This window comes from Culicoides brevitarsis, chromosome 1, assembly GCF_036172545.1.
Source record: "Culicoides brevitarsis isolate CSIRO-B50_1 chromosome 1, AGI_CSIRO_Cbre_v1, whole genome shotgun sequence".
In the NCBI taxonomy this organism is placed as follows: domain Eukaryota; kingdom Metazoa; phylum Arthropoda; class Insecta; order Diptera; family Ceratopogonidae; genus Culicoides; species Culicoides brevitarsis.
This window is the reverse complement of record NC_087085.1, coordinates 17,859,813-17,887,042: the sequence shown is the minus strand read 5'-3', so window position 1 is coordinate 17,887,042 and position 27,230 is coordinate 17,859,813. Positions and strand designations below refer to the sequence as shown.

Here is a 27,230-nt window from a genome sequence, read left to right as displayed (position 1 = left end):
GAAAAAAAGACGAGACAACAAGTGTTTGTTTGCAAAAAAAAAAAAAAATGACAACGACATCTATTACAGCATCATCATAACATCACAACAACGACCGCCTCATAAAATAAGAGAAAAAATGTGGCAGACAACAATATTATGAATTTTTGTTAAAAAAAAAACGAAACACCTGTTAATGGACTATCGATACACAACTTCAGCGTCATCGATTGCAACAGAAAAAAAAATCCGACCCTTCTTCTGTAATAAATGAAAGTTTAAACAATTACCACAACAAAAAAAGTGAAAATGAAGTTAAACTGCATAAAAATAGTGTTCGTCTTAAGTTTTCTCATAAGTTACCTCATCACAATTAACGAGGCACGAGAAGTGGATTTAACGGATCGCATCACAATGTTTGACAACAAATTTTTTCGCATGTTTTTCCACGGGTTTCGCGTGTTCTGGTTCAATCTAGCCGGAAAAACGGGCTACCGCACCGAAGGAAAATTTTTGCAGGAGAAATTTCCACCAAATGCACCGTTTCCGTGCAACGTTTCCATCGGCAGGAGTAAAGTTGTGCCGAATAACGTGAATCGCTTGAGACCAGGTAAGAATTTTAAAATTAATTTTTATTTACATTTTTTCTTAAAACTAAATTTATGAGTTATCTTCGGTGTACTTGAACCATGTGTCTGTTTGCTAATTTCAATGTGACGCTAATTTTGAAATTAAGATCTTCCATTTTGAGTTTCGTGGTAAAACGATATTCTGCTAGAATTTTGATGAGAGCTACTTTGATAGTTTGTAAGGCATAATTCATCCCGACGCAATTTCTGGGTCCGCCACTGAACGGCAAATAAGCGTAAGGATGACGTTGAGCTGCGTTTTCAGGTAAAAAGTGATCGGGATAAAATTTTTCCACGTTAGGACCCCAAAATTGGGGCCATCGATGCAATTTCCAGAAGTTTAGGACAATTATTGTGCCTTTTGGTAGAACGCCGAGAGGTTCTATTAAAAAAAAAAATTATATGAAAAAAAATATTAATAAATTTTATAAAAAAAAATTAAATTGAAATAAATAATTTTATTTAAAAAAAATTAAATTTATTTAATTTCAAATAAACACTTTAATTAAATAATTTTTAAAAATTTGATTAATTTTTTTTAAATATAATTTTTAATTAATTATTTTTTTTAAATTTAATTTATTAATTAATTAATTTCAAATTAATTAATTAAATTTTTTAAATTAATTATTTTTTAAATTTAATTTTTAATTAATTTTTTAAAATGATTTTTTTTAAATTAAATTAAAATGATTTTTAAAAATTTAATAAAAATTAATTTTTGATGCCTAAAAAATTATTTAAAAAAAATCATTTCTTACCGATATTACAATCCTCCATGCCTTGTCGGGCACTCATCGCCACAGCTGGAAAATGTCTAAGCGTTTCTTTAACCACCATGTCTAAATACGGAAAATTCTTCAACATATCAAAGTCAATATCCTCTCCAATTTTATAATTTTCCTGAATCTCTGCGAATAATTTCTCATCGATTTCGGGATGCATCGCAAGCATTAAACAAGCATAAGAAATTGTAATTGCTGATGTTTCGTACGCCGCTAAGAACATCAAGCCAATATTTTCAACCAACTCGATGTAACTTAATTTTTTCCCTTCATGTTCGAATCTAAACATCTCATCAAGGAATAATTTTCCATCGGGTTCCTTTCCAATCTTTTTTATTTCGTTCATTTTACGGTCAACAACACGTCCGAAGAACTCATGTAAAGCCTTTCTGCCTTTATCTTGTATCTGGTACATGTAAGAAGTGCGATAAACAACCCATGGTTGGTACAAAGGATTCACCATTCGTTCCGTCACTTGATCCTCGTACAATTCAAACAAGTCAGTATCGATTTCTTCTTGAATGTCTGCGTAACCCATGAGATTTTCCATCACTTGAGCACTTCCCATTCGTAAAGTTAGTTGATTTATGTCGAACGTGGGACCATCTACTTTGGCAGCGATCCTTTGTAGTAGAATATTGACATGTTTGTTGAAAACGGGGAACATACTGTTAATTTGGCGTTGATTAAATGCTAAATTTGTTTGTTTTCGCATCGGTTTCCAAAGTTTGACTGAAAAAAAATATTTTTTTTTATTAAAAAAAAATTTAAATTTTGTTTTCTAAAAAAAATTTTAAAAAAATCACTGAAGAAAAAATTTATTAAATTTATTAAAATTTATTAAATAATTTTATTTGATAAAAATTAAAATTTTGTAAAAAAAAAAACTTTAAAAAATTTTAAATAAAGTTTAAAATATATTTGCATTTTCATACATTAAAAAAATAAAGAATTTTTTAAAAATGGTCAAAAAATCAAAATTCAATAGATTTTTCAGTCAATTTTGTGTAAATAACCTTTTTTTTAATATTTTGCATTTTTTACTCAAACTTAAGCTTAATTTTTATAAATTAAGTTCAAAAAAAAATTTTTTTGGCATAAAAAAATCATACTCACATTTCGCACTAAGCATCGCCGTTGGATATTCAAAAAAATCAAAAAAATACGGTCTCTCCAAAAACGATTTCGATGGCAAAATTTGCGACAAAACGACTGGATCTGTCACCAAAAGTAACAAACTTCCGCCGAAAATAAATTTCGCCACCGGATCAACCGCCAAATCATCAAAAACTGCCTTAAAATCCGTCAAATTGTTGGGTCGAATGGAATAAACACTTCCAATGATCGGCAACTGACTGGAAAAATACAACAACAAAAGTGACGTTTGACAGATTTTTCTAGCAATAAATTATAATTTACCTCGGTCCCGCTACATGCTTGAAGCGATTATTTAATCTGACGCGTTGTACTTCGAGATAAACGAGTGTCAGTAGAACAACACAAGCAATTAAGATTAGCAACATTGTGATCTTTCTCCGACGACAAACTGAGAGCGAAAGAACCGAGAAACGAATAACGAGTTTTATTTATTTTTTCTCTGAGGACCTTGGCGACCTTGAATTGAACTTACATTTCAAACGTTCTCAGCATTTACGTTTACGGAAAATGTATGAAAATTTGTATTATTGTAACCAGGGTGGAAAAAATTTTTTACTTTTACTTGAATGACTAAAGTTTTCTTAATTAGCCAAGATTTTTTTTTTAATTAAACTAAAACTAAATTAAAATTAATTATAAACCCTGATAATTCATAATTGAGACTTGAGTCATGAAAAAAAAAATTTTTTTAATAAGTAAGCAGGGTCATAAGTCAAAGTGTGATTAGTTTTATTAAATTTTAATTAGTTTTGACTTTTAACTTAAAAATATTTACAACCCTGGTTGCAACAAATTAAAACGTATTTGTCTGCATTTCGATAGAGAAAAAAACCAGTTATATCATTGCGACTCGTGGTGGGTGCATTTCCATATGTAAATAAAAAATGAACGTCTTGCTCTACATTTCTCGGCTTAAGACTTGAAAAATCAAATTTTTGGTGTTTTTGAAGCCAAATGTATATCAGCGAGTATACGTTTTATGGTGAAAAATGATCTACTTGAGACGACAAACAATCCTATTCAAAAAAAAAATGCAAAAATTTCTACCTTCGATTTTCAAACAAATTTTGGGCTTTTTAAATTTTTTTGAAGATCAAGATCAAAATTTTGAACTAAAAAAAAAATGTTTGACCTGATCCTTCAAAAAATTGAAGAAGTCCCAAAATTATTTGAAAATTTCATAAAAAAATCGAAGGATAGATGAATTTTTTTTTGAAAAAAACAATTGAGATTTTTGGTCCTCTGAATTAGATCTTTTTTACCATAAAATCCAGTGGGACAAAATTAACTTTTTTTTAAGGCCCTGAGGTCTTTTACTTTACATAGGAAAATAAAAAAAAAAAATTAAAAAAAATCCCGGGCGAAAAGGATAAATCGCACAACTAACATTTTTAACAAACTGAGAAAAATCGATTTAAAGTTTTTTACGGTTTTTGACTCGGTTTTTGAGCTGTAAAAATTTATTTATAAACTATTTCTTCATTTTCAAGCGCACAAAAGTAAATAATTGGCCACTAAAAACAATTTTTGTGCAGAAAAATTTCTTATCTAATCTCTAAGGGGTAGTTTTGGGAAATTTTTTATTGAGAAAAAGGATAAATCGCACAAATGCACAAAATTTCATATAAAAATGAGATTTTTTAAGTTTTCCAATTTCAAGATTTTTGCAAATTTTTTGGTTCAAATGGACTTTTTATGCAATAATAAGGCATAAACAACACAAAAACATAAACAAAAAACGATTTGGAGACATTTTAAAATTTGACTTATTACCAATTTGTATGCATTTGTGCGATTTATCCTTTTCGTCTATTCTTTCTATTGAAATAAAACTGATATTTTTTCAAAATTTTTGAAAATCTCTCAGTGTATCTTAAAATACTCGTCTTTAAGCATACTTTCCCATTCTTAACTCAATTTTGTCAAAAATGTCAGTTGTGAGATTTATCCTTTTCGCCCGGGAAATGTTCTCAAAAAAAATTAAAATTTCCATGTAAAAGTGCGAGGGCCTTTAAAAAAAAGTAATTTTTTCCCACTGGGAAAATGTGCGCCAAAAATTTAATTTTTTACATCCCGCCTCTCCCGATTCCTCGAGAGACGTCAATTTTTCACTGTGATATGATCACAATTTGTAATGATAATTAGACCAACTGGTTTCGTCTTCCTTCTGAGTCGAACTATTTCCGTACGGAGAGATAATTAATGGATTCTAATGGCGAAAATGTAATAAACGTGGCATGTTACTATGATGCAATATTGTATTACAGAATCTGTAATTGCTGTTAATAGAGTCATAAAAACTCAATTAGCAGGCAATTCATGTAGAAAATGTAAAACAACCGGCTTCGTGACCATGGAAAGCTATTACGTTATGCTAGAAAGAAAATTTATATCACGCGTTATAAAATAATTTATTCTTAAAATCGATCCTTTTCGCAGAAATCATAATTTTTTTTATCTGCGATGCACTTGTACTTGATGTCCTCCAACGAGCTTCAACGTGATACTAGCTTTGAATTGAAATTCTTCTAGCTTCAGTTTTGACGTAAATCTGTATTTAGCTAAGACCTTAATGAGACCCACTTTGATGCTAGCTAATGCGTAATTCATGCCCACGCAATTTCGCGGACCGCTGCTGAAGGGCAAGTGGGCGTATGGATGACGTGCAGCGACATTTTCCGGCAAAAAATTATCAGGATTGAATTTTTTCGCATCAGGTCCCCAGAATTCGGGCCAGCGATGCAATTTCCAAAAGTTGAAAACCAAAATAGTACCTTTCGGAATGACACCCAAGGGATCAACTTGACAATCTTCCATGCATTGCCGCGCTGTTAACGGCACTGAGGGGAAATGTCGAAGAGTTTCTTTCACCACCATGTCCAAATACGGGAACTTTTTCAACATTTCACTGTCAATTTCTTCATTTTCGTGATAATTTTCCTGGATTTCTTGAGCTAATTTCGCATCGTATTCTGGATGAAGAGCCATCATGAGGCACGCATAAGATACCGTCAATGCTGATGTTTCAAAAGCCGCTAAATACATTAATCCAACGGTTTCTGATAAATCTTTGCCATACAATTTTTTGCCGTTATTTTCGAATCGCAACATTTCGTCGATGAAAATTTTTGCTCCGTTACTTGTTTCGGCGGGGGTTCCTTTGACGTCGATTATTTTCCCGAAAAACTTGTGAATTGTTTCGTTTGCGATTTTTTTCGATTTATACCAATCCGAAAGACGATAAATGGGCCACAGCTGATACAAGGGGTTGAACATGCGACCCATGATGATGTCTTCCATCTTGTCAAAAGCAAATGGATCGATCACAAATTCCTCGCCACTGATTCCCATGAGGTTTTCCATTACCTGGGCACCGCCCATGCGTAAAGTTAGCTGATTGATATCGAATGTCGGTCCGTCGATATGTGGCTCAAGGTCAGTTAGAAGACGATTTGCGTATTTATTGAGGACGGGATACATTGAACTGATCGCTCGTAGGTTGAAGCAGACATTTGTTTGCTTTCTTAAAGGTCTCCAGAGGGGATCTGAAAGAAATTTTTTTTTAAATAATTGATAAAGTTTTTTTTATCAATGCTTAAAAAATTGTAATTCAAATGTTTAAAAAAAAATTTTGAATTTTTATTCAATTTGTCCATTAAAAATTTCAATATTTTTTAACATATTTATTTTTTAAAATCATATAATCATATAAGTAAATTCATGAATTAATGTAATTAAGGCCGCTCAAAAAAAAAATAAATAAATCGAAAATAAAGTCCAAAAATTTTGAAAATAAAATGCTCCAAATAAAACAAAAAGTTATGAAATATTTTTTTTAATTTAAAATGACAAAATTTTAACAATTTTTGAGCGATAAATAATATTTTACTATTAAAAATAGATTTACGAAATATTTATGGTAGGTATTAAAATTTAATGAAAAAAAATCCAGAAAAAAATGTCAAAAAAAATTGTAAAAAAAATTCAGTAATTTTATGAAAAATTTTTTAAGGGAAGAAAATTTATGATAAAATATGATTTTCAAAATAAAAATTAGTAAAAATTGAAAATTAGAAAAAAAAATTATGAAAATATGCCAAAAAAAACGGTAATTTTTTATGAAACTTTAAACTTTTTTTTTATTTTGCCACATTAGATTTCGACTTTTAAAATTGTTAATTTACATTTGAAGCGGCTTTAAAAATATTTATAATTTTTTTTTCAAATTTATATAATTATAATTAAATGAAAATTAATTATTTTAAAAATTATTATTTACCTTATTTATTAATTATTTAAATTTAAATTATTAATTAATTAAATTATTTTCAAATTTATATCAAATTTAGTCAAAAAGTGCAAAAATATGACAAAAATTTCCTTTCGAAATAAAGCTTAATATTTTAATCATCGAATTTTCAAAATCAGAATTTATTATTTAAAAAATAAAAAAATTAAATTAAAAAAATTACAAATTAAAAAAAAAATAATTTTATTAATTAAATATAATTTTTTAAAAATAATTTATTTATTTAATTAAATTAAATTTTTAATAATTTTTATTAATTAAAATAAATAATTTTTAATAAACGAAAAATATTAAAAACTCACATTTGGCACTCAGCATCGCTGTGGGAAACTCAAAATAATCAAATGGATAAGGTCTATCCAAAAATGCTTTAGATGGCAGCACTTGCGACAGCACAACTGGATCGGAAACCAACAACAATAATTTCCCGCCAAAAATTAATTTCACGACCTTATCGATAAATAATTCTTCAAAAACTTCTTTAAATTCACTCGTTTCATTAACTCGAATGGAATAAGGCGACCCAAAAACTGGAATTTGTTTCGGCCCAGAGATATTTTTAAAGCGATTATTTAACGAAATTCTTTGCGTCTCCAAATAGAGACAAATTAGAAAAATTACTACAAAAACGAGAATTAACCACATTTTAGAGAAAGGCTCTGCTCCGAAGCGAGATCAGTCAAAGAAAACTTTGAAATATGATCATATTCCAGTATTTATACTTTTTCACAAGAACCAATACAAACGCAAAAAATATAAAAAACCACAATTAATTTGAGAATTCACTTAGTTATTCATTTCATTTGCAACAAATTATTTATTGCGTCTCGACTTTGATGGAAAAATGACTTTTAGTCTGTCCGTTGATGAGTTTTTCAAGGATCTAAGACGCTTAAGTGGCTTTAAAACTGTAGTCACGAGCATTCACAACATTTTTTGTTGTCATTAATAAAATACAAGGACAAAAGTGCTCAGAGTCGTACAAAAGAGTCTCTCGGATAAACCAGTAAGCACAGAAAATTTCCATTCTCAGCAGTTTTCTTTCGTTGTGTAACAACTTCTAATGTGTGAAATCCAAAAAACCAGTTCACTGTGAATATTTATAAGTTAATTTAATTCTCTTACCATATGGGTGAAGTGGTGTGTGATGCAGGAACATTCGATTACGCACGAGCACGCCTTTGTATGAACACCTATTTTTCTATAAAAGAGGGATGCGAGCCAATCATCGAGTTTCTTTCCGTGTTTCCGCGTCGCTCGAGTCACATGTATTTCGCACTTTTAACGACTTTTTTCATCCTGATCACGCCATTGCTCGTGTGGATCGAGTATCGGCGCCAAAGGCTTAATGATCGATTTCGTTTGGTACCCGGACCTCCTCAACTTCCCATCATCGGGAGCATTTATTCCGTACGACCAAACAAATTGACCGAAATTGTCGAATGTTTCGATCAACTGATGGTGGCGCCAACTGTCAAATTAGTTTTTGGCGGGAAACTTTTGTTGTTTGTCACTGATCCGAATCATTTGGCGCAAATTTTTCCCACCAAAATTTGGCTTGAACGTTCTTATATTTTTGACTTGTTTGAACTCAAAAGTGGCATGTTGGCAGCTAAATGTAAGAAAATTTCCATTTTGAACAGAAAAACTTTCGTTGTAAGAAAAAATTATTTTTTTTAGATAAATTTTGGAAGCCATATCGCAAATTTACGTCTCACTGCTTCAGTCAACGATCAGTTTTGGATATGATTCCAACTTTTAACAAGCACGTGGATATTTTGTGTAAAAAATTGGAAGAACATGTCGATGAACAAGTGTTTGATTTTAACGAACTTACGATAAAAATGAGCATCGATCAGGTTTTAGAGAACTTATTTGGATGCAAAAATCCAGATCCAAGTATTAATGGCGATGTTTTCGAGGAATTGGAAGACGCCATTTCTGCGCGGATGATTAATCCATTTTATATGCCTTGGATCACGTTTCGGCTCTCTTATATGTACAAAATTCACAAATTGAGCCGGTATATGTTGAGGAAAGTCATCCAACCAATTGTGGATGAAAAATTGAAAGCTATGAAATATGGAGAGAATGACACGGAAAAGCCTACATTTATCGACGAAGTGCTGAATTTCGAGTTTGAAGGCAAAAAATTGGAAGGAGAGGAGTTGATTGAGAATTTGGGGTCGATGTTTATGGCGGTTTGTAAAAAAAAAATTAATTTTTCTATAAAATAATTTTCTTAAAATAAAAAATAATTTTTTTTGAGAGAAATTTTCATAAAAAAGGTTAAATTTTCGTTAAAAAAGTTCAAATTTTCATATTTTTTTAAATTTAAAAAAATCATTAAAAATTTAAAAAAAATTATAATTTTTGGAAAAAAATTTATTTTTTCTTCAATTCAATCAATCTAAGGAAAACCGAATATAATAAAACCGGTTTTTTTTTAGTTGAAAGATTTCGGCATTTTCAAATTTTTTTTGAATTAAATCTTTAAAAATTTAGAATTCATTTTAAAATTTGAAAAAATTGTTAAAAACTATAATTTATTTGAAAAAAATATTAAAAATTATAATTTTTTGAAAAAAAAAATAAATAAAATAAAAGTTATATATTATTTTTGAAAAAATTTAGAAAAAAATTTAATTTTTCTGATAATTTATTTGAAAAAAATATTTATTTTTTATTTTTTATTTATTTATTTATTTTATTTTATTTTTTTTTTTTTTGAATAAAAAATTTAAAAAAATTTTTTTTTTTTCAATTGAATAAGGCAAAAAAAAAAGTAAAAATTCTTTGAAAATTAGAAAACGTTTTTGAACCGGTTAAAAATTTACAATTAATTTTTTTTTAAATCAATTTTTTTTTGAATTTTTTAAGGGATACGAAACCTCAGGCTTAACAGTCGCTTACGGAATTCTCATGCTCGCGATGCATCCCGAATACGAAGAAAAACTTCTCAAAGAAATTTTAGCCAACTACAAGCCCGGAACTCTCGTCGACTACGAAACTATCAAAAACATGCCTTACCTCGACATGATTGTCAAAGAAACCCTTCGTCATTTTCCAGCAGTACCAATTACGGAACGAGAAGCTCTCGCGCCATGCGAAATCCAGGGACTCGGAAAAATCGAAAAAGGCGAAACAATTTTAATAAATTTCCACAAATTGCATCATTGGCCACAATTTTGGGGCGAACACACCTTCGACTTTTATCCGGATAACTTTTTGCCGGAAAATGTAGCGAAACGACATCCGTACGCCTTTCAGCCGTTCAGTGGAGGTGCGAGAAATTGCATTGGCTTGAATTATGCAATGATGAGTGTCAAAATTGCTTTGATAAAAATCTTGACTCAATATCAGTTTACGACAAAAATGACGATGAAAGATCTGGTTTTGAAGTTCAGTATCACGCTGAAACTGGACAACGGTCACATGGTTCAAGTTAAAAAACGAGTTTTAGAATAAAAAAAAATCATTTTCTTGTCCATTTTATTCGATTTTCTTTGCCTTTTCCTTCGTTTTGCGTTCTTCAATAATTCCCCAAATCGCTTTTTCCACATTCAAAAATGGAATTTCGAACATGAGAGTCCACGGAATCGACATAACCAGCGAAAAAAAGTAAACTCCTAACGCCATGATCAAGAAAATCCATCCGTCAAAGTGCAATTCGACACGCAAAAGTCTCGCCATCAAGACAATAAACGGTTGATGTATCAAATAATTGCAATAATTCAATTTTGCGATCGGTTTCCAGTATGGCAGCGAGAAAAACCAGTTGATAAAACCCCCGCGACCTCGAATGCAGGCATAAACGATCCACGCCATACAAAGAGTCCACACAACGCGATGCGGGGCAGCTAAATAAGCGGAAATTTGAACGTCTGTTTGCCATTCGCGCCAAATATGGGCACCAAGAACGGTGTAAATTGTCAAAATTATTACGTTGATCCAGATGTAAACGTTTTTGAACTGCAAAAATATTTAAAATTTAATTTTTAAAAAATTTTTTAAACACTTACAGTCGATAAAGTGCTCGGAGTGTTCCTTTTCTTGTACAAAATGAAGCCCAAAGTCACTCCCATGAGCCATGTGGCATAACGGACATGCGTTGGACAATAAAATTTCATCGCGACATTCGAAGTAAGCTCAAACATCTCCGCGATGTGGATCTGATGCGTCATGGCTATCGTATAAAGTTGATAAATTGAATAAAGTATCAAGGAAACTATTACTGGCATGCATTTGTAACCGAATTTCCACAAAGCAAACAACAAAATTGGCGAAATGATGTGCAAATGCATGTCGACATTCAAGTACCAAGTCACCGGCATGCACTAAAAACCACAAAAATTAAAGATTTTAATTGAAAAACATGAAATTTCGTTACCGGTTCGTCACAATTTGTGTAAATTTGTGAGTAAATCAGGGCTGCCCACCAATAACGACGACAAGAATCCAATCCCATGTAATTTTTTGGCTCAAATACTGGTCCAGGTCTCACGTTATACACAAACATCAGCAAAACCATTGTCGCAGCATAAGCCGGAGTCAAGCGAATATAACGATGCAAGTAAAATTTGAACAAATTAAATTTATTTCTGGAATGAAACATGAAAAAAATGTAAAAAAGTATTTTTTTAAGAATTTTTACCTCCGTTCTCGAGCAATCATAAAATTGTAGGACAAGCAAAGGCCTCCGATAAGAAAACAGGTGTCAACTGCCAAATGAGATTGTAACGTCAGAATATTCCAAATGGAATTTTTCCACTAAAAAACGTAAAAAAATCAATTTTCGTTAATTTTTGAGGCTCAAAAAATTTCTTACCACATCAAGATCTTCTGGATTATGCACGGAACGCATGTAATTTCGCATGAAAAAGTACAAATGAAAGACGATTATCCAGCCATCGGTAAAAACGCGAATGCCGTTGATGCATTCAATCATGTTGGGATCCTGTTTCGGCTCTAATAAATACGTTAAATTACGTTGAAGTGAGAATGAAGTCATCAAAGCACTTGTTTTAGCTAGAAATATTTTAAAAATAATTTCTTGGTATGAAAATTGTTAAAATATTTTTACCTTTTCGATAATTTTGAACCAATTCATAGACAGTACTGATGAAAATTATCAAAATAATCCCGAAAACGACTAAAATTGTGCATTTTTCTAGCATTCCAAAGCGTTCGGGAGTTGTATCGACACATTCATCCATCTTTTTGTCACTTGTGAAGCCGATTTCATTAAGTAATGACTTCATTATTTGCTGAACTTGTGTCGTCGAACAGGAATCTGGAACGCAAATTCCTATCTGGAAGTCCATGGATTGATTTTGATGAAGACTTTTAACAGGAAGGAGACAATATTGAGGTTTAATATCGATTTTTGTGTCGATTTTGAGGCATTGATCGAAATAACCATAGTCGATTTTGTTTCCTGAATAAATTCCTTGAGGGAGGCGTCCATAAGAGTTTATCACTAAAAGGAAAATTGATCATTAATGACTTTTTTAAAAACAAATTTCATTAAAAATCGATTAAAAATACTTTTTTCAGTCCATTCTCGACCTAAATGAAGCTCCTTAGTGAAAAATTTAAAATCTTTCAAACATTTTTTCTCGTCTTTGGTATTAAAAGTCGCTTCAAATGCCTTTAAAACTTTATCACTGGCCTTGAAAATCTCTCGTGGGTCATATCCAGACCAAATATTTCCCAAAACGCTCATTACTTGAAACGCGAAAACCAAGAAAATCTTGTTCAAGTTCATTTTTGACGTAAGAAAATCGCAAACACTTCCTACTTTGCAAAAATTTACAGCAGAACTGAACTTGACTCCCTTCTTATGAAACAAGCATCATTTACATTTAATGAACAGAACTTTGTTTTGAGCTTAGAATTCAACCAGGTCTGCGCGTCACTGGTTTTTGAGTCAGAATTGTGTCATTTTATATTAAATTTCATGTGATTTTTCAAAATTTGCTCTGAAAAATATTTTCTTAAAAATTTTCAATTATTTTTTGCTAAATTTAAAATTTTCAGTGAAAAAATTAAATTTCTTCCAGTTTTTTGCGGTGCGCCAACAAATGAACGTCGGTTTGTCGCGTAAAATTTTCCATTGAAAGTCGATTTGAACCAGTTCCGAGGACGCGTTCAACTATTATCTAACGTCGCGTCGCTTACATTTGTAGGAAATACATACGTTGTATCAATTAAAAGTGTTTCTAAGTTGCTCAAACTTTCGATTTTATTTTATTTTAATGCATTTATGATAATTGCCACACAACTACGTGCCATAACTGCACATGTCGTTCTCCTTGGAAATGTAGTTTTTCACGCAATTTAATCACTTTCGATATTATTTCACTGTTAATTGTGCGTTATTTTTAATTCCTGTTATTATTTTATCAAATATTAAGTGCAATTTTGTTTTGCAATGTCAAGAGTTACGCAATCTTCTCCATTAACCGTTAATTTTTTTCTTTTTTCATTTTAGGTGATATTAAAGTAATTGCAGCCATGGGTGATTCTCTGACAGCTGCGAATGGTGCCACATCCACGAAATTTTTGGATCTTACGATGGAAAATCGGGGGTTGTCGTGGTGCATTGGAGGTCAATGGGATTGGAGAAATTCCACGACGTTGCCAAATATTTTGAAAGTTTACAATCCGAAGTTGGTGGGATATTCCACGGGAGATGCGTTCGGAATTCACTCTGAAACGCAGTTTAATGTGGCAGAAATCGGTGCAGTTTCCTTCGATTTGCCGTACATGGCGAAAACTTTAGTCAAACGCATCAGAAACGATCCTCGCGTTAATTTTAAGAAAGATTGGAAAATGGTGACGATTTCCATTGGTAAGTTTTTTTTTCAAAATTTCCATTTTATTTGCCTAAAAATAAACAAATATTTAAATTTAAATAAAAAATTCAAAAATAAAAAAAAATTATAAAAAATTAATAAAAGAAATAAATAATTTTAAAATTAAATATAAAAAATAAATAAATAAATAAAAAAATAATAAATAATAAAATTTTAAGTTAAAATAATTAGAAAATTAAAGAAAATTTAAAAATAAATAAATTAAATAAAATTATATAAAATTAAAAAATACAATAAACTTGAACATTAAAATGATTAAAAAAATAAATAAAAAAATGTTAAATAAAAATTTAAAAAACAAAAAAAAAATAATAAAACTCAAAATTAAAATAATTTAAAAATTTAAAATAAACTAAACTAATTAATTTAAATTAATTAAAAAAAATTAGATAATTTTAAAATTAAATATTCAAAAAATTAAAAATAAATTCAAATTAAAAAAAAAATAAAAAATTAAATCAATCTAAAAAAACTCCTTAAAATTTTATTTTTCAGGTGGTAACGACATTTGTACATTCATTTGTGCCATGAAAAATCCCGAAAGTCTTCCCAGTAAGCATCGACGGAATTTATTTAAAGCCGTCAAATATTTAAAAGACAACATGCCAAGGTTTGTTTGCACATTTCTCGTCATTTTTTAACACTTTTGTGACAAATTCTTCATTTTTTTCGTTTCACGCACGTGCAGAACCTTCGTTAATATCGTCTCAAAGCCAAAAGTCGAGACAGTGGTGATGCCGAAAGACAAACCCAATGAATGTCGCACGCTTCATTTCATCGAGTGCTCGTGTTGGCAAGGCAATACGTACAAAGCAACCGCTGAAGCACGCAAACGATGGACCAAGATTGAACGGGAATTCACAGCAGTGGATGAAGAAGTGGCAAGATCGCCATTTTGGCGCGGTCACAAAGATTTTGCTGTTGTTTATCAGCCATGGTCAACGGAGTTTTCGGTAAATTTATAATTTTTCTTGAATTTCTTCATTTTTTTATGAAAATTCGTTTTCAGTTGAATCCTGAAGGAAAAGGCAACGATTACAGTCTGGTTAGTTTTGACTGTTTCCATATGAGCCAAAAAGGGAATGCGTAAGTTTTTTTTTAATATTTCACTAAAAATTCCTTTTAAAGAAAATAAATCACTAAAATTAATCTTTAAAAAATTTAATTTTATTTTAAATTTTTATCAGCTATGCCGGCACCACTTTGTACAACAATCTACTTCAACGAGATCCTTACAAGCAAAAAAATTGGGCATCACCAATGCACAAATTTTTATGTCCAACCGAGCAGAATCCATATATCTACACTTACGACAACAGCTAACGAGATGCAACTTTCTTCTAATAATAATTAAAAATCATAGTGACAGGGATAGTTTTTTAAGAAAATTCTGTAAAAAAAGGTTTTTGCTCGACATTCACTATGAAATAATTTTTTTAGTACGTAAAACTACCTTATATTAATTTATTTTTGCTTTTAAATAAGTTATTAAGCGTTTTTCATTAAGAATTAAATTTAGACAAAAAGGGTTCTTTTCAGCTAAAATTTTCACTCAAAAATTTTAAAACTAAGTTAAATTCCTCAGTTATTCAACAAAAACTATAAAAAAGCCAAATTTTGTCACAATTAAATTTTATGAACTGCTTGACAAATGAGGTACTTGATGATTGTCCAAGCGATAAATTTATGAACGATTATTTTTTATTATTAACAAATTGCTGTTGTAATTCGAGTACTAGTGGCATTTTTTTATTTATCTACTTTTCAGTTGTTAAAAAAAATGTTAAATGACAGAAATATAATTGCAGCTAATAAAACAACATTTTATTTACGTGATAATAAGATAATGCACATTGCAGAAAGTTATGCGATCAAAAAGTATGTCAAGTTATCATCGAATTTTTGTGGCTTTTATGCAATAAAAATTCAGCGCTTCCTCATTTTTTTTTTTAAATTATCACGTAAGTCAATAAAATAATTTTGTCACTTAAAAATATGACAGCTAGAATAATTTTGCAAAAATAAAATTTTTAATAATTTATGAGGTCATTTCGTTTTTAGGTCTTCAACTTAAAGATTTTAGCAAAAATTGTGACATTTTTTTTTGCATAAGGAAAAACCTTCAATTGCATTAAAACTTAAAACTTAGCAATGAAATACAAAAAAAAAATAAAAAAATAATTATCTGCCATATAATTACGATTAAAAAAAATTAATAATTGAGTTTTTTTTAACGAATTTGCTCAATTATTGTCAATTTAATTTTTTTCCTTCTAATAACTCTTAGTTTCTAACTTTTTTTGATTCAATTTTATGAGTTATTCAAAGTTACCATTTTTATTAGGTTTAATAGAATAATCAATTAATAAAATTAAAAAAAAATTATCAAAAAATTTAAAATTTATGCAAATTTTTGTTGTAACGACGACAGTTTGGCGCGACGTTTGACATTAAGATAAATATGAAAATTAGCATTTATTACTGAGAAGAAGTATGAGAGTTGAAAGCTAAATAGTTTCTAAACAAAAATTATGATTTACTAATTTTAACATTAATATAGTTGAGTGGTAAATTATTTGTGAAGATTTTTTTTTTTTGTAAGAAGAAAATAAATTTAATTTCTATAAATTTTGTTTTTTTTTATATATTTTTTTTTCTGGTAAGTTTAATATAATTTTTATAAATTTTTAAAATAATTTATATCACTTTTAACACTAACTTAAAAATAATTTTCAAATTCATCAAAATCACAGGAAATTCTCGCCGGACGATTCTGACCACGGGCAAATTCCTCGAGGACAGCAATCTGGATAAAAAGCTTCCTTTTCTTGCACTGTATAGCACGGTGGTTCCGCTTCACCAAAATCACAACTAATTAAAAATGCAAAAACATTAAATATTTTTATGTCATTTTTGTCTGCGACTCAAATTCCGTTTCAAAAAAACAACTTACCTATACACAAAACACTGGCAATTGTCATCGCAAGCTACTTGTCCGCAAAAACCCTTTGCCTGCGATCGTCCAAACATGAAAAATTCCTCGCCAAATTGGCATCCTTTTCGCAACGGATCAACTTGACCTTTGAAAACGCCAACTGCCGCATCAACGTGTGGCGTGACCAAACAAAGAACGGCGATAACTGATAAAAATACGCCGCAAAAATCCAAAAGTTCCTTCTTGCACGACATTTTGTGAGTGACTGATTTTAATTTGTGGGAAACGACGAACTTTTATTGATATCCGTATGTGTGTGCGTGCGTCTTTGATACACATTGATGGCGAAAAGAAAGTAAAGCACAAGAGAAACGACATCGAAAACTCGTTTAAAAATGTTTATAAATAAATATTTGAGAGGATTATCGCGAATTTTTCTGTACGTTGATAGAACAGGAGACGAGACTCGTTAAAAAAAATAATCTTTTCAATAAAAAAAAAAATTTCAGCAGCAGCTTAGTTAAATTCCAGGAAAGAATCATCATCGTTCGGGATCTCCACGTCATTTTATTTGTTTATCGAATAAATCTCGAGATTTATCGATCGTTTTTCTATTTTTACAGTGGTTACATAAAACAAAAACTATCGAACGGAAGACTAGAGAATGAGAGATTCAACAAAAATACGTCAGAATCGCGAATTTTTATTCGAATCTTAAATTATGTTATTTACATTAATTAACATCGACATCATCTCTTGTTAACACGATGGCCTAGGACAACATTCCGGATAGAATTTCTTCGTTTTGCTCACTACATATTCGCACCCTTTCCTGAGACTCGTTCTTGGACATCTAAATTTTTTTTTTAGTTACAAAAAAAAAAAATTTACATAAAAAAAATTCTTACCCAAAAATGCCACATTTACAATCTTCTTTGCAATGAACAATGCCACATCCGGTTTTTAACTGTTCTTTGCCAATTTTGAAGAATACGTCACCCGATTGACACTCGTTCGGTCGTGTGGCACTTTTTTCTGCAAAAACTGGCACCACTGTCACGTCAGATGCCTTTTTAGCACCCAAAACCGCTTCCAACCAGATCAGAATGGCAAAAATAATAAAATTCTTGTTGATGAGACGCATTTCGCTAATGAACTAATGTGCAAATTTTGGACCAGATCTAATTTATACGAAAAATTTCATGCAATAAATTGCTCTTTTTGCAACAAAAAAATTAAAAATTCAAAAAAATTTATTGACTTTTGGCACTTCCAAAAAATTCCCCATACGGAAAATACGTCATCGACAGTGGTTTGTTCTAAAAATATAACGATAATTATCGACTTTGTTCCTCTTCTTCTTCTTTGTTTTTGTTTGTTTGTTTATTTTCTTCACTATAAAATTATTTTTGTGTTTTTAACATTTTTTTCTTTTATTTAAATAATAACATTTAAAATTCCTCCTTGATATATTTGTTTACTTTTATATTTTTTGCTTATAAAGCGCCGTGGCGCCACTAATTTTTTATGACATTTTTTTTGCTTAATTTAACACCTTAATACTATTTTTGTGTGTTTATCGCAGTGCATTTTCCGATGGGCATACTGGTTGTGGACAACAATCTGGATATGGTTTTTCCTTTTCCTCAATTGTGTAGCACGGAGGCCTCACACCAACTGCTCCACATCTGAGAATTTTTCAATATTTCACATTTTTTTTGTGATTTTTAATTATTTTTACTCACCCAGTGAAATAACAGAAGCAGCTCTCTGAACACTCAATTATGCCGCATTCTCCTTTTATGGGAGATTTTCCAATTTTGTAGGTTTCGTCTTCGAAAACGCACAATTCTTTGTTCGTTGGATGATTTCTCGCCTGCAATATCGCTTGCGATGCATTTGTATGTGCGATCGTGTGTGCGAATAAAATTATAAGAAATAATCCGAGTGATGCGCAAAAGAGCTCCTGCTTTGAAGACATTTTTCCAATTACTAACCGTCTCTCGTTGTCGTCGTCACATTTTTTCTCCAAAAAAATAAACTCTTTTATAGTGTTTATTATGATGTGTTATCAATACTTCGTGTCGTTGCTGCTGTTGTCGCGTCGTCGTCGTCGTCATTGATGATGATGTCTCTATGCTCTGGATTTTTTTTTTCTTGTGTTAAACTGACACGAGAAGTGTAACGTGTGGATTTTCGGTTGTATGCGAACTTTGATTACTTTATTTATATTTTTTGTAAGCATGTGGATGACCTGCGTTTGCGGTCAGGGTTCTGTGTAGAAAATGTGTGCAAGAGATTACGAGTGTTTTCGTGTTTAAAGATAATGGGAATCAGTGATCGATGGGAGAGGAAATTGATTTTGAAATAAAGAGAGGGATGTCAGGGAGGTTCACACTGAATTTCTGAAGTTCATAGAAAATTTACTTTGACTAAGATTTAACTAAATATGAGTCTTATTTTTTTATGTATGCCAATTTGGGTTTTTTTTTAAATTAGCATTTATAAAATAGAAAATAGATGAAATGACAAATCTTCTGAGCTGACAAGAGACCATAAATTCCAGTTGGTGATTCATAACAATCACTCTGGTCTCATTTAAATTCATATAAATACTGGCACGTATTGGAAATAATCTCATTCTAAGCTCGACATTCATAAAGAATGCAGCAACTTGAGCTCTTCAAATTTTTTTGAGGGTTCGGAACTTAATTTATTTAAATTAAGTCAATAGTTGATCCATTATCAATAAAGGCAAACGTTTCGATAATTTAAAAAAGAATTTTTCAAATTTAATTTTGAAAATTCGGAAAATATCTCCGTTATAATAATCTGAATAACTGCAATTGAAGTCACAATGATTTCGTTATTTATAACATGTCATATGAGCCATCGTAATTACCAGTTAGGACAAATACTGATATAATGAATTCTTCAAAATATTTTTGAGAATTCGGAATTTATTTTTTTTCTAGTTCCAAATTTTTTACTGCAACATAAATGTATGTGATTAGGAATCGAATGTTTAAAAAATTGTAAAAAAATAATTTTAACAATAAAATAAAGAAAAATATTAAAAAACAAAAAAAACTTACCTTTTTTAACTTTTAACCATTTTATAAAAATTTTCAGTTGAACATCTCTGTTGTTTGTCCCCATGTCATTAAACTCATCTTTATATGTAACAGATTCACGTTGATTTTTAACCATGATATGCAATTTTTTATGAGTCTCCGATAAAACGTGATCTCAAAATATGCAGAAAATAAATATGTTTTTAGGTCAAACATGTTTTGATCGTCGCAGCCGGCGCCGGTTTAAAAATAAACTTACCAAAACACTAAAAAAAATTAGTCAAAACAAACATTTTGTTTCGGTTGAAGAAAAAAAAATCCATTCACTAAAAAAAAAAAATAAACAGCAATTCGCACCTGCAGCTATTTACACGATCATTTTACGCACAATGAGCACTTAAACTTGCCATTGAAAAAAAGTGCGTGACTGCGATGCGTTGATCTCATACTTGATTACTTTTTAACACGTGCGACTGACGACACGCATGACGTAGAAGAAATTTCGCTAAAAAAAAAGGTAAAAAAAACGAATGAGGAAAAGGTACGACCTTGACCAGATTTACATGATTTTGACGTAAAAAAAGTAAATTTTTAGTGATTTATTGTACGTGAAATAATTGTTGGATGGATCATTAATGGTCAAGGTTGCACTAATGGTGATCACTACGAAATGTGTACGAGATATTGAGACAAATTTTTTAACATGCAACAATTAGTTTTAATCGGTTCACTGAATAAACTCAAGTAATAACTGTAATTTTTCTTGCATTGTCATGTCGAAACCAGTTTTGAGCAATATCGATTTTTTTTTCGTTGTTTATGAACAATTACAATAACGATGATGATCTAAATGTGTAATCTTTGAGTATCATCGGTGATGTGTGACCTCGTACGTGTAGAGGTAAGGATGTTTGACGGAAGGACAGATGAATTGTTTGTGTGGCGAATTCCAAGATGTTTGTTTGTCTTGTTCAGCTTGAAGAAGGTTGTTCCAGAGTGATATTCCGCTGTAACTGTGACCTTTTTGACTGATGTGAAAGCAATCGTAGCCTAAAAGGGCTCGATCATCGCCATTTCCATCGATGTTGAGCTAAAAAATTAAAATTTTTGGTAAAAATTTGTTAAATATTGAAGAGAAAATTAAAATTTACCGAGGTATTAAGACCAAATGGTTGATAAACCACTGCAAAATCTTGTAGTCCACGAAATTCATTCGACTTGGCAACTTCTTGTTCAACTTTTATGTACCTATCTTCAATTTCATTGAACCATTTTCGGGTTTCAGCTGTCGCATTGAAGAATAATCCCGAAAAACATGAACACATTCCCAATTGTAATATTTCACACTTTGGTGACTTTTCTCGATAATCCAATAAAACGCTCACTTTTGGCTTTGAAACGACATTTATGAAAGCTCTTGGTAAATTTTGCTTAAAATATCTCAAAGTCTCTAGCAAATTTTTACCATGCTTCTCTGGTAAAGTATTCGGATCATCCAAAGAACACACGTACGAGCATATATCGTTCGCTCCAATGGCGATCGTGACCATTTTCCAATCCTTTTCGAAATTCACACGTGGATCCTTCTTCATTCGCTCAACCAGTACTTGAGCCATTCCCGGCAAATCGAACGTTATAGCGCCAATTTCTGCCGTATTGAAACCCACTCCCAGGGCTATAAGTGAAGGAATCGTTCACGGAATATCCGATGAGGTTCGGATTGAATTCTTTGAGGATATTTGGGAGCGTCGTTGAATTCCTCCAAGTCCATTGCCCACCGATGTTCCATGCAAGTCCTCGATTTTCCGTGAACATGTGTCCCAATCGAGAACTGAGTGCCCCCGAAGCTGTCGTCAACGAATCTCCAATCGCGCCAATGATGTCGATGTCACCGGGACGCAATTTGTGCACCGAAGTGGGACGTTTTTGGCTTCTGCCCTCTTTCGTATCACATGGAAACGAAAAATTATCGGGAAAGGGCTCCAAGAGATTTGCACCTGATTCACTACTGATGCGACGTCGGGAATTCATGTTCAACCACAATTGCTGGACATGAACCAAAGCGCGCCAAAATACCGCAGGAATCTTCGCGTAAGACTTGAGATTCGTAAATTTATCGGACGATAAATCGACATCACAAAAAATCGGTGAGACGAGAAAAATTCCGATGAAAATGAGACTTTTGTGCATCTTTATGCTCTGAACTTGTCGATCAAACTAACGTGACGGCGTAATGTTGGAAGATGCATGTGACCAAGATGTTCTGCCTGAAAAGACATGATAATTTTATTTAAATTACCACACTTTTTACTAGTTCAAGTACAAGACATCATGAGTCATTTTGTTCGACGAATGATGTCAATTTAATTTTTTTTTTCGAGAGATTGAGTGACTTGGTTATCACTGAGCAAAACAACGACGAAATTTCATAACAATCTGAATTCGTTTTTTTTTGGACTCATTGCACTGTAAAAATGTTCCGGAGAAGAGTTTTGTTGTTTTTTGTTTTGCTCTGCGTGAGTTTCGCTGCTTCGTCGAAATTTAATGATTTGTTGGAGGAACTTGAGCGACTCAAAAGAGACAAATGCAAGTTTGAAGATCATTTTTATTCGAAAGGTGTTTCGCCAGTAAAAGGTGAATGTGCGCAAGTAACTTGCAACCAGAATTGTAATTGTTCTAAGGAACGGTGAGTGATGAAAAATTTATTTGATTTGTATTTTTATAAAAAAAAATTATTTAGATGCACTGAGGTTTTGGCAGTTCCTCCATGTTACGTTGTCGAACAGCTTTTTAAGGCTTTTCCGGCATGTTGTCCTAGAGGAGTTTGTCCTGAAAATAAATAATTAAGACAAAAAAAAAAATTTTTAAAATAAACATCAAAAATATTTAATATTAAAAATTTTGAAAAAAAATTCGTTTAAAAAATTAATTTTTGTCAATTGAAAGTGAATGTCAATATTAAAAATATTTTAACAAAAATTATTAAAATTAAAAATATAATTTTTTTAATGATTGAAAAATTTAAATAAAAAAATAATAAAAATGACACAAAAAAATACAAATTTTAAATAAAATCAAATGAATATTAAATCAAAGAAAATCTGCGAAAAAAAAAAAATAAAAAGTGTTCTACAATTTTAATCTATCAATTCAATAAAGGTCACGGATTTTGATATAAGCAGCTAATAGTGATATAAAATTTTGATAATTTATTTGTCATGTAAAGTAGTCTGATTTGGCGAGTCAAAATGATCACATTAAAGTACATTTGTTTAATTTTAATTTTATTATTTAATGGAATTGTTGCCGAAAACTCATGTAAAGTCATCAGTTGCGTGAATGAAGATGATGGAACGCAAAATTGTTCTACTTTGGGGTAAGATTTATTTAATATAAAAATTTAATAAATTTATTATTAAAAATTGTATTAAGTAATAAATATATAGGAATAATTTTAGTTATAGGGGTTTTTATGCCGTCTCAATGTCTTCCATTCTGTGGGTTTTTACTTTCTCTTGGGAGAATCCAATTGAATGAACGGAAGTCAAATGTTATGGGAAACGGGAAGCCAGCCCAACTGGATAACAGTAAAGGAGCAGATGGCGGCGGCTTTTTGGTGCTGACCAACATATAAAAATTATTTAATTGTTTGAAAATTTGGGATAATTTTTCTAAATGTATTTAGATGGCTTTTCCCCTATAAAAAAAATTATTTTTTGACAAATAAATAAATAAATATTTATATTAAATTAAATTACATTAAATTTATTAATTTTAATAATTTTTTTTAGTTGTGTAAAGTTCACTTTGCGAGCTGAATCAAAATGTTACACAAAAGAGGGAGATCCGACTATGCAATATCCTGATTGCTGTCCTCAAGCTGTGTGTCCTGGAGATGCAGATTATGTCGAACCCAAACATCGAAAAAAAGCTTAATAAAACTTTTATTTTGATTTTAATTCTAAAAATGAACTAAATTTTGCTCCATATTTTAATCTCATTTTCAAAAAGGTCATGTTTTACATTTTAAAAAATTATTTGATAAGAAACTTCTCTTCAAATTTCAAAGAAGAGAAATTAATTTCTATGTATTTGCTATAAATTGAGAGAGCCGTCAAAACAAATCATTAGTTTATTTTGAAAAATCAAGATGATCGCATTGAAATACATTTGTTTGTTAGTTATTTTGTTCCTCAGTGGAATAATTTGTCCTGATCCCTGTGTGCAACATATTTGCGAAACACATGAAGATGGAACTAAAACTTGTCATGGAAAGGCGTAAGTTCAATACATATTAAAAATTGAAAAAAATATAAGAAACTTAAATTTTTCATTAGTTGTGGTCAAATGGCAGTTCTACCGCCTTGTTACTTGAAAGAAGATTTGACAAAAGAATATCCTGAATGTTGTCCCAAAGCATTCTGTCCCGGAGATGACGGCTATGAAGGAGGAAATAAACATTAATTAAAACTAATTTTGTCTAAATGCCTGAAAATAAATTAATATTTTGAATTAAAATTTAAATTTTATAGTCATCGTAAGATTCCTAAAAAAAACCTGAAATGTTGATTATTTTTTTTTTATTGAAATTCACTGGAAATGCGTTTTGATAAGCAAATTATAAAAGCAAAACAGAATTAAAAACTAAGTCAGTTCAATTTTGAAAGTCAAGATGATCGCATTGAAATACATTTGCTTGTTTTTGATTTTATTCCTCAGTGGGGTTTTTGGTTGTGGAACATATACTTGCGTTAAAAATGAGGATGGCTCGGAGTCTTGTTCTGGTTCGGGGTAAAGTATTTAATTTTTTTTAAATATGAAAGTTTTTCTTAAAAAATGAATTTTTATTCCCAGATGTGGTGAATTCCAATTACCTCCTGGATCAAAATGTTACAAAAAAGATGGAGATCCAAATTTGGAGTATCCTAAGTGCTGTAGTTATTCTGTATGTCCTGGAGATAAAGAATACGTTGAGCCAAAACATTGATTAGTTTTAATAATTGCTTAACGAATTGATTAAAATGAAATAAAATATTTTACTTTGTCAATTTGATGTTTGTTTGTCAGTCCAAAAAATTAAAGTATAAGAATTTTTCTATAATTTTTAACATGTTTTAAAATTCAAAGGTGATATATTTGCTCAAAATTGTACATAAACCAACTTCTTGTTATTTTTTTTTAAATATAGGTTTAAACAGAACATCCTAACTCTTTAGTTTTTGTTTTATATTTTTTTAAACCAATCAACATTTTTTTTTGAAAATATTTTTAAAAAAATGTAAAAAAAATTTAAATCAAAATTAAACAAAAAATAAAAATTAAATGATCGATTTAAATTATTAGAGATTAAAAAATTAAAATATTTGATTATTGAATATTTAACGTAATTAAAAGAAATTTATTATTTAGCGTATGCTATTAAGAGAAATAAAATTGTTCATGTTGACATTAAAAAAAATGAACAAATTTTTTTATATTGAATTATTCTGTCAAAATATCCGTGAAGGATTATGAGTTCAAAAGTTAAATAAAAAAATTGGCACAAACAAAAAATTATCAAATTAAATTCTCAAAAACATAATTATTGATAAGTTGAAAAAATCTCGTCAGTCTTATTTAAAAAGCTACAATGATCGCATTGAAATTCATTTGTTTGTTAGTTATTTTGTTCCTCACTGGAATAATTTGTCCTGATCCCTGTGTGCAATATATTTGCGAAAAACATGAAGATGGAACTGAAACTTGTCGTGGAAAGACGTAAGATTGTCCTAAAAACCAATATTGAAAAAAATGTTTGAAATTTTCTTACATTTTTTGGACAGTTGTGGTCAAAAGAAAGTTCGTGCGCCTTGTTACTTGAAAGAGGACTTGACAAAGGAATATCCTGCATGTTGTCCCAAATCATTCTGTCCTGGAGACGACGGCTATGAAGGAGAAAATACACATTAATTTATTTATTTATTTACAAATTTCCTGAAAAAAATTTTTTTTTTAATTTTAATTTATTTTTTTTCTAAAACAGTTTTTATTGACCATTACATCATAAATTTTTCATAAAATCTGACATTCATACACCTCGCTCATACGTTCTTTTTACTTTGGTGCATCTAGCATTAATTGCTAACAATACCAGACTTACTGACCCTCAAACAGTGAGTAACTATTTTTTAGTAATAATTTTAATATTTTATAGTTATCATAAGATTCCTAAAAAACCTGAATTTTTTATTATTTTTTTATTGAAATTGTCTGGAAATGCAATCATCAGCCCACTATAAAAGCAAAACAGAATTAAAAACTAAGTCAGTTCAATTTTAAAAGTCAAGATGATCGCTTTAAAATACATTTGCTTGTTTTTAATATTATTCCTTAGTGGAATTTTTGCTTCTTGCATTACAAACGAAGATGGCTCGCAGTCTTGTTCTATTTCTAGTGTGGGGTAAAGTACTTAATTTTTTTTTTACATATTCAAGTTATTTAAAGGATGAATTTTCATAGATGTGCTGAGTTCGCTCATCCACCTGGCTCAAAATGTTACAAAAAATACAAAGATGGCTGTCCTTATTCTGTATGTCCTGGAGATGAGGAATACGTTGAGCCAAAAGATTAATTTGCTTTAAAAACGGTCCAGCGACTAAGATTCAGTTTTCTAAAATTTTACAAAATCAACTAATTTAAAGGAAATATTTTTACTCAAAATCGTAAATATTTGGATATATAGACTGATTAATTTCAATATGCCCGGAAGAAGGATTTATATATTATATAACCCTTAAAAATAAATTGGCACAAATAAAAATCATCAAATTAAATTTTCATACAAAAACATAATTTTTGATAAGCTGAAAGAATCTCTCGTCAGTCTATTTTGAAAAGTCAAAATGATCGCATCAAAATATATTTTTGTCTTTGTAATATTGTTCCTCAGCGTTATTGTAAAAGCTGATGAGTGTAAAAAAGAAGTATGTCATAGTACTACAGAAGGAGGCATGGTTTGTGACACTCAATTGTAAGAATTCCTTTAAAATTTTCGACAAATTTCTTTGAATATCTTCGTTTATTTTTATAGTTGTGCGAATTTTGAAATCTTACCGCCATGTTACATAATTCAAGATAAGGCGAAAGAGTATCCCGAATGCTGTCCAAAGTCATTCTGTCCCGGCGATGAGGGCTTCGAAGAAAATAAACCTAAAAATTAATTTTTATAAAATTTAATTAAATATTTTTTTATATAAAAAAGAGCAAAATTTAGTAAAATAATATTTTTGATTTTTTTCTGTTTTACAATATTTTTTTTAAAACATATATATAATCAAGTCTTACTCAAGTAAAAAATTGTAAATTTTGATAAGATATTTTTTGTTAAACAATTTAGTCTATTTTTGACAATTAAAATTTAAATTAGTCTTCGCAATTTTGCTTCTTTTTGGCTTTATCAATGCTAATAATTGTATAAAATATGTTTACTCTACGACTCCTGAAG

General features: G+C 30.3%; 6 protein-coding genes and 3 long non-coding RNA genes across 9 annotated transcripts; 3 read left to right on the top strand and 6 right to left on the bottom strand.

The window, feature by feature from the left end:
• The first annotated feature begins 288 nt into the window (after positions 1-288).
• Positions 289-15,061, top strand: LOC134837379 (phospholipase B1, membrane-associated-like). The gene is made up of 6 exons (XM_063852749.1): positions 289-589; positions 13,354-13,713; positions 14,234-14,348; positions 14,427-14,691; positions 14,748-14,824; positions 14,926-15,061. The coding sequence occupies exons 1-6, from the start codon at positions 289-291 to the stop codon at positions 15,059-15,061; spliced, it is 1,254 nt and encodes a 417-aa protein (XP_063708819.1).
• On the bottom strand, positions 640-2,927 carry LOC134838295 (probable cytochrome P450 313a1). Its single transcript, XM_063853795.1, has 4 exons — positions 2,813-2,927; positions 2,510-2,748; positions 1,370-2,125; positions 640-990 (listed from the first exon to the last, which is right to left on the bottom strand). The coding sequence occupies exons 1-4, from the start codon at positions 2,914-2,916 to the stop codon at positions 647-649; spliced, it is 1,443 nt and encodes a 480-aa protein (XP_063709865.1). The 5' UTR covers positions 2,917-2,927; the 3' UTR covers positions 640-646.
• On the bottom strand, positions 4,906-7,531 carry LOC134836763 (probable cytochrome P450 313a4). Its single transcript, XM_063851978.1, has 2 exons — positions 7,163-7,531; positions 4,906-6,096 (listed from the first exon to the last, which is right to left on the bottom strand). Exons 1-2 carry the CDS (start codon positions 7,503-7,505, stop codon positions 5,006-5,008), a joined length of 1,434 nt encoding a protein of 477 aa, XP_063708048.1. The 5' UTR covers positions 7,506-7,531; the 3' UTR covers positions 4,906-5,005.
• On the top strand, positions 8,092-10,343 carry LOC134838091 (cytochrome P450 4V2-like). Its single transcript, XM_063853549.1, has 3 exons — positions 8,092-8,478; positions 8,541-9,061; positions 9,741-10,343. Exons 1-3 carry the CDS (start codon positions 8,127-8,129, stop codon positions 10,326-10,328), a joined length of 1,461 nt encoding a protein of 486 aa, XP_063709619.1. The 5' UTR covers positions 8,092-8,126; the 3' UTR covers positions 10,329-10,343.
• Positions 10,327-12,654, bottom strand: LOC134838090 (nose resistant to fluoxetine protein 6-like). Its single transcript, XM_063853547.1, has 7 exons — positions 12,408-12,654; positions 11,944-12,339; positions 11,689-11,888; positions 11,515-11,630; positions 11,251-11,461; positions 10,883-11,197; positions 10,327-10,832 (listed from the first exon to the last, which is right to left on the bottom strand). Exons 1-7 carry the CDS (start codon positions 12,625-12,627, stop codon positions 10,353-10,355), a joined length of 1,938 nt encoding a protein of 645 aa, XP_063709617.1. The 5' UTR covers positions 12,628-12,654; the 3' UTR covers positions 10,327-10,352.
• A 2,313-nt stretch (positions 15,062-17,374) lies between the features above and the next one.
• Positions 17,375-18,795, bottom strand: LOC134838092 (uncharacterized). The gene is made up of 3 exons (XR_010162343.1): positions 18,419-18,795; positions 17,582-18,361; positions 17,375-17,526 (listed from the first exon to the last, which is right to left on the bottom strand). It is a non-coding gene; the product is annotated as an uncharacterized LOC134838092 (long non-coding RNA).
• A 1,820-nt stretch (positions 18,796-20,615) lies between these two features.
• LOC134837378 (phospholipase B1, membrane-associated-like) lies at positions 20,616-21,937 on the bottom strand. The gene is made up of 3 exons (XM_063852748.1): positions 21,526-21,937; positions 20,899-21,422; positions 20,616-20,837 (listed from the first exon to the last, which is right to left on the bottom strand). The coding sequence occupies exons 1-3, from the start codon at positions 21,935-21,937 to the stop codon at positions 20,616-20,618; spliced, it is 1,158 nt and encodes a 385-aa protein (XP_063708818.1).
• A 449-nt stretch (positions 21,938-22,386) lies between these two features.
• On the bottom strand, positions 22,387-26,939 carry LOC134830526 (uncharacterized). Its single transcript, XR_010161972.1, has 3 exons — positions 26,840-26,939; positions 25,557-25,671; positions 22,387-22,576 (listed from the first exon to the last, which is right to left on the bottom strand). It is a non-coding gene; the product is annotated as an uncharacterized LOC134830526 (long non-coding RNA).
• On the top strand, positions 22,986-24,822 carry LOC134838190 (uncharacterized). The gene is made up of 4 exons (XR_010162345.1): positions 22,986-23,123; positions 23,539-24,025; positions 24,085-24,538; positions 24,602-24,822. It is a non-coding gene; the product is annotated as an uncharacterized LOC134838190 (long non-coding RNA).
• Positions 26,940-27,230: the final 291 nt, after the last annotated feature.

Bases quoted from the DNA above. Each gene is read 5' to 3' on its own strand.
- LOC134837379 (XM_063852749.1), top strand. From the start codon at position 289: ATGAAGTTAAACTGCATAAAAATAGTGTTCGTCTTAAGTTTTCTCATA. The intron at 590-13,353 runs GTAAGAATTTTA...TTTTCATTTTAG, and splicing joins CGTGAATCGCTTGAGACCAG to GTGATATTAAAGTAATTGCA. The intron at 13,714-14,233 runs GTAAGTTTTTTT...TTTATTTTTCAG, and splicing joins AATGGTGACGATTTCCATTG to GTGGTAACGACATTTGTACA.
- LOC134838090 (XM_063853547.1), bottom strand. From the start codon at position 12,627: ATGAACTTGAACAAGATTTTCTTGGTTTTCGCGTTTCAAGTAATGAGC. The intron at 12,340-12,407 runs GTATTTTTAATC...TTTTCCTTTTAG, and splicing joins TCGAGAATGGACTGAAAAAA to TGATAAACTCTTATGGACGC. The intron at 10,833-10,882 runs GTAAGTGTTTAA...ATATTTTTGCAG, and splicing joins CTCCGAGCACTTTATCGACT to TTCAAAAACGTTTACATCTG.
- LOC134838091 (XM_063853549.1), top strand. From the start codon at position 8,127: ATGTATTTCGCACTTTTAACGACTTTTTTCATCCTGATCACGCCATTG. The intron at 8,479-8,540 runs GTAAGAAAATTT...TATTTTTTTTAG, and splicing joins TGGCATGTTGGCAGCTAAAT to ATAAATTTTGGAAGCCATAT. The intron at 9,062-9,740 runs GTTTGTAAAAAA...GAATTTTTTAAG, and splicing joins TGGGGTCGATGTTTATGGCG to GGATACGAAACCTCAGGCTT.
- LOC134837378 (XM_063852748.1), bottom strand. From the start codon at position 21,937: ATGCACAAAAGTCTCATTTTCATCGGAATTTTTCTCGTCTCACCGATT. The intron at 21,423-21,525 runs GTGGGCAATGGA...CTTCACTTATAG, and splicing joins AGGACTTGCATGGAACATCG to CCCTGGGAGTGGGTTTCAAT. The intron at 20,838-20,898 runs GTAAATTTTAAT...TTAATTTTTTAG, and splicing joins CATTTGGTCTTAATACCTCG to CTCAACATCGATGGAAATGG.
- LOC134836763 (XM_063851978.1), bottom strand. From the start codon at position 7,505: ATGTGGTTAATTCTCGTTTTTGTAGTAATTTTTCTAATTTGTCTCTAT. The intron at 6,097-7,162 runs GTGAGTTTTTAA...AATTTCTTTCAG, and splicing joins AGCGATGCTGAGTGCCAAAT to ATCCCCTCTGGAGACCTTTA.
- LOC134838295 (XM_063853795.1), bottom strand. From the start codon at position 2,916: ATGTTGCTAATCTTAATTGCTTGTGTTGTTCTACTGACACTCGTTTAT. The intron at 2,126-2,509 runs GTGAGTATGATT...ATTTTTTTTCAG, and splicing joins GGCGATGCTTAGTGCGAAAT to TCAAACTTTGGAAACCGATG. The intron at 991-1,369 runs GTAAGAAATGAT...TTTTTTTAATAG, and splicing joins CATGGAGGATTGTAATATCG to AACCTCTCGGCGTTCTACCA.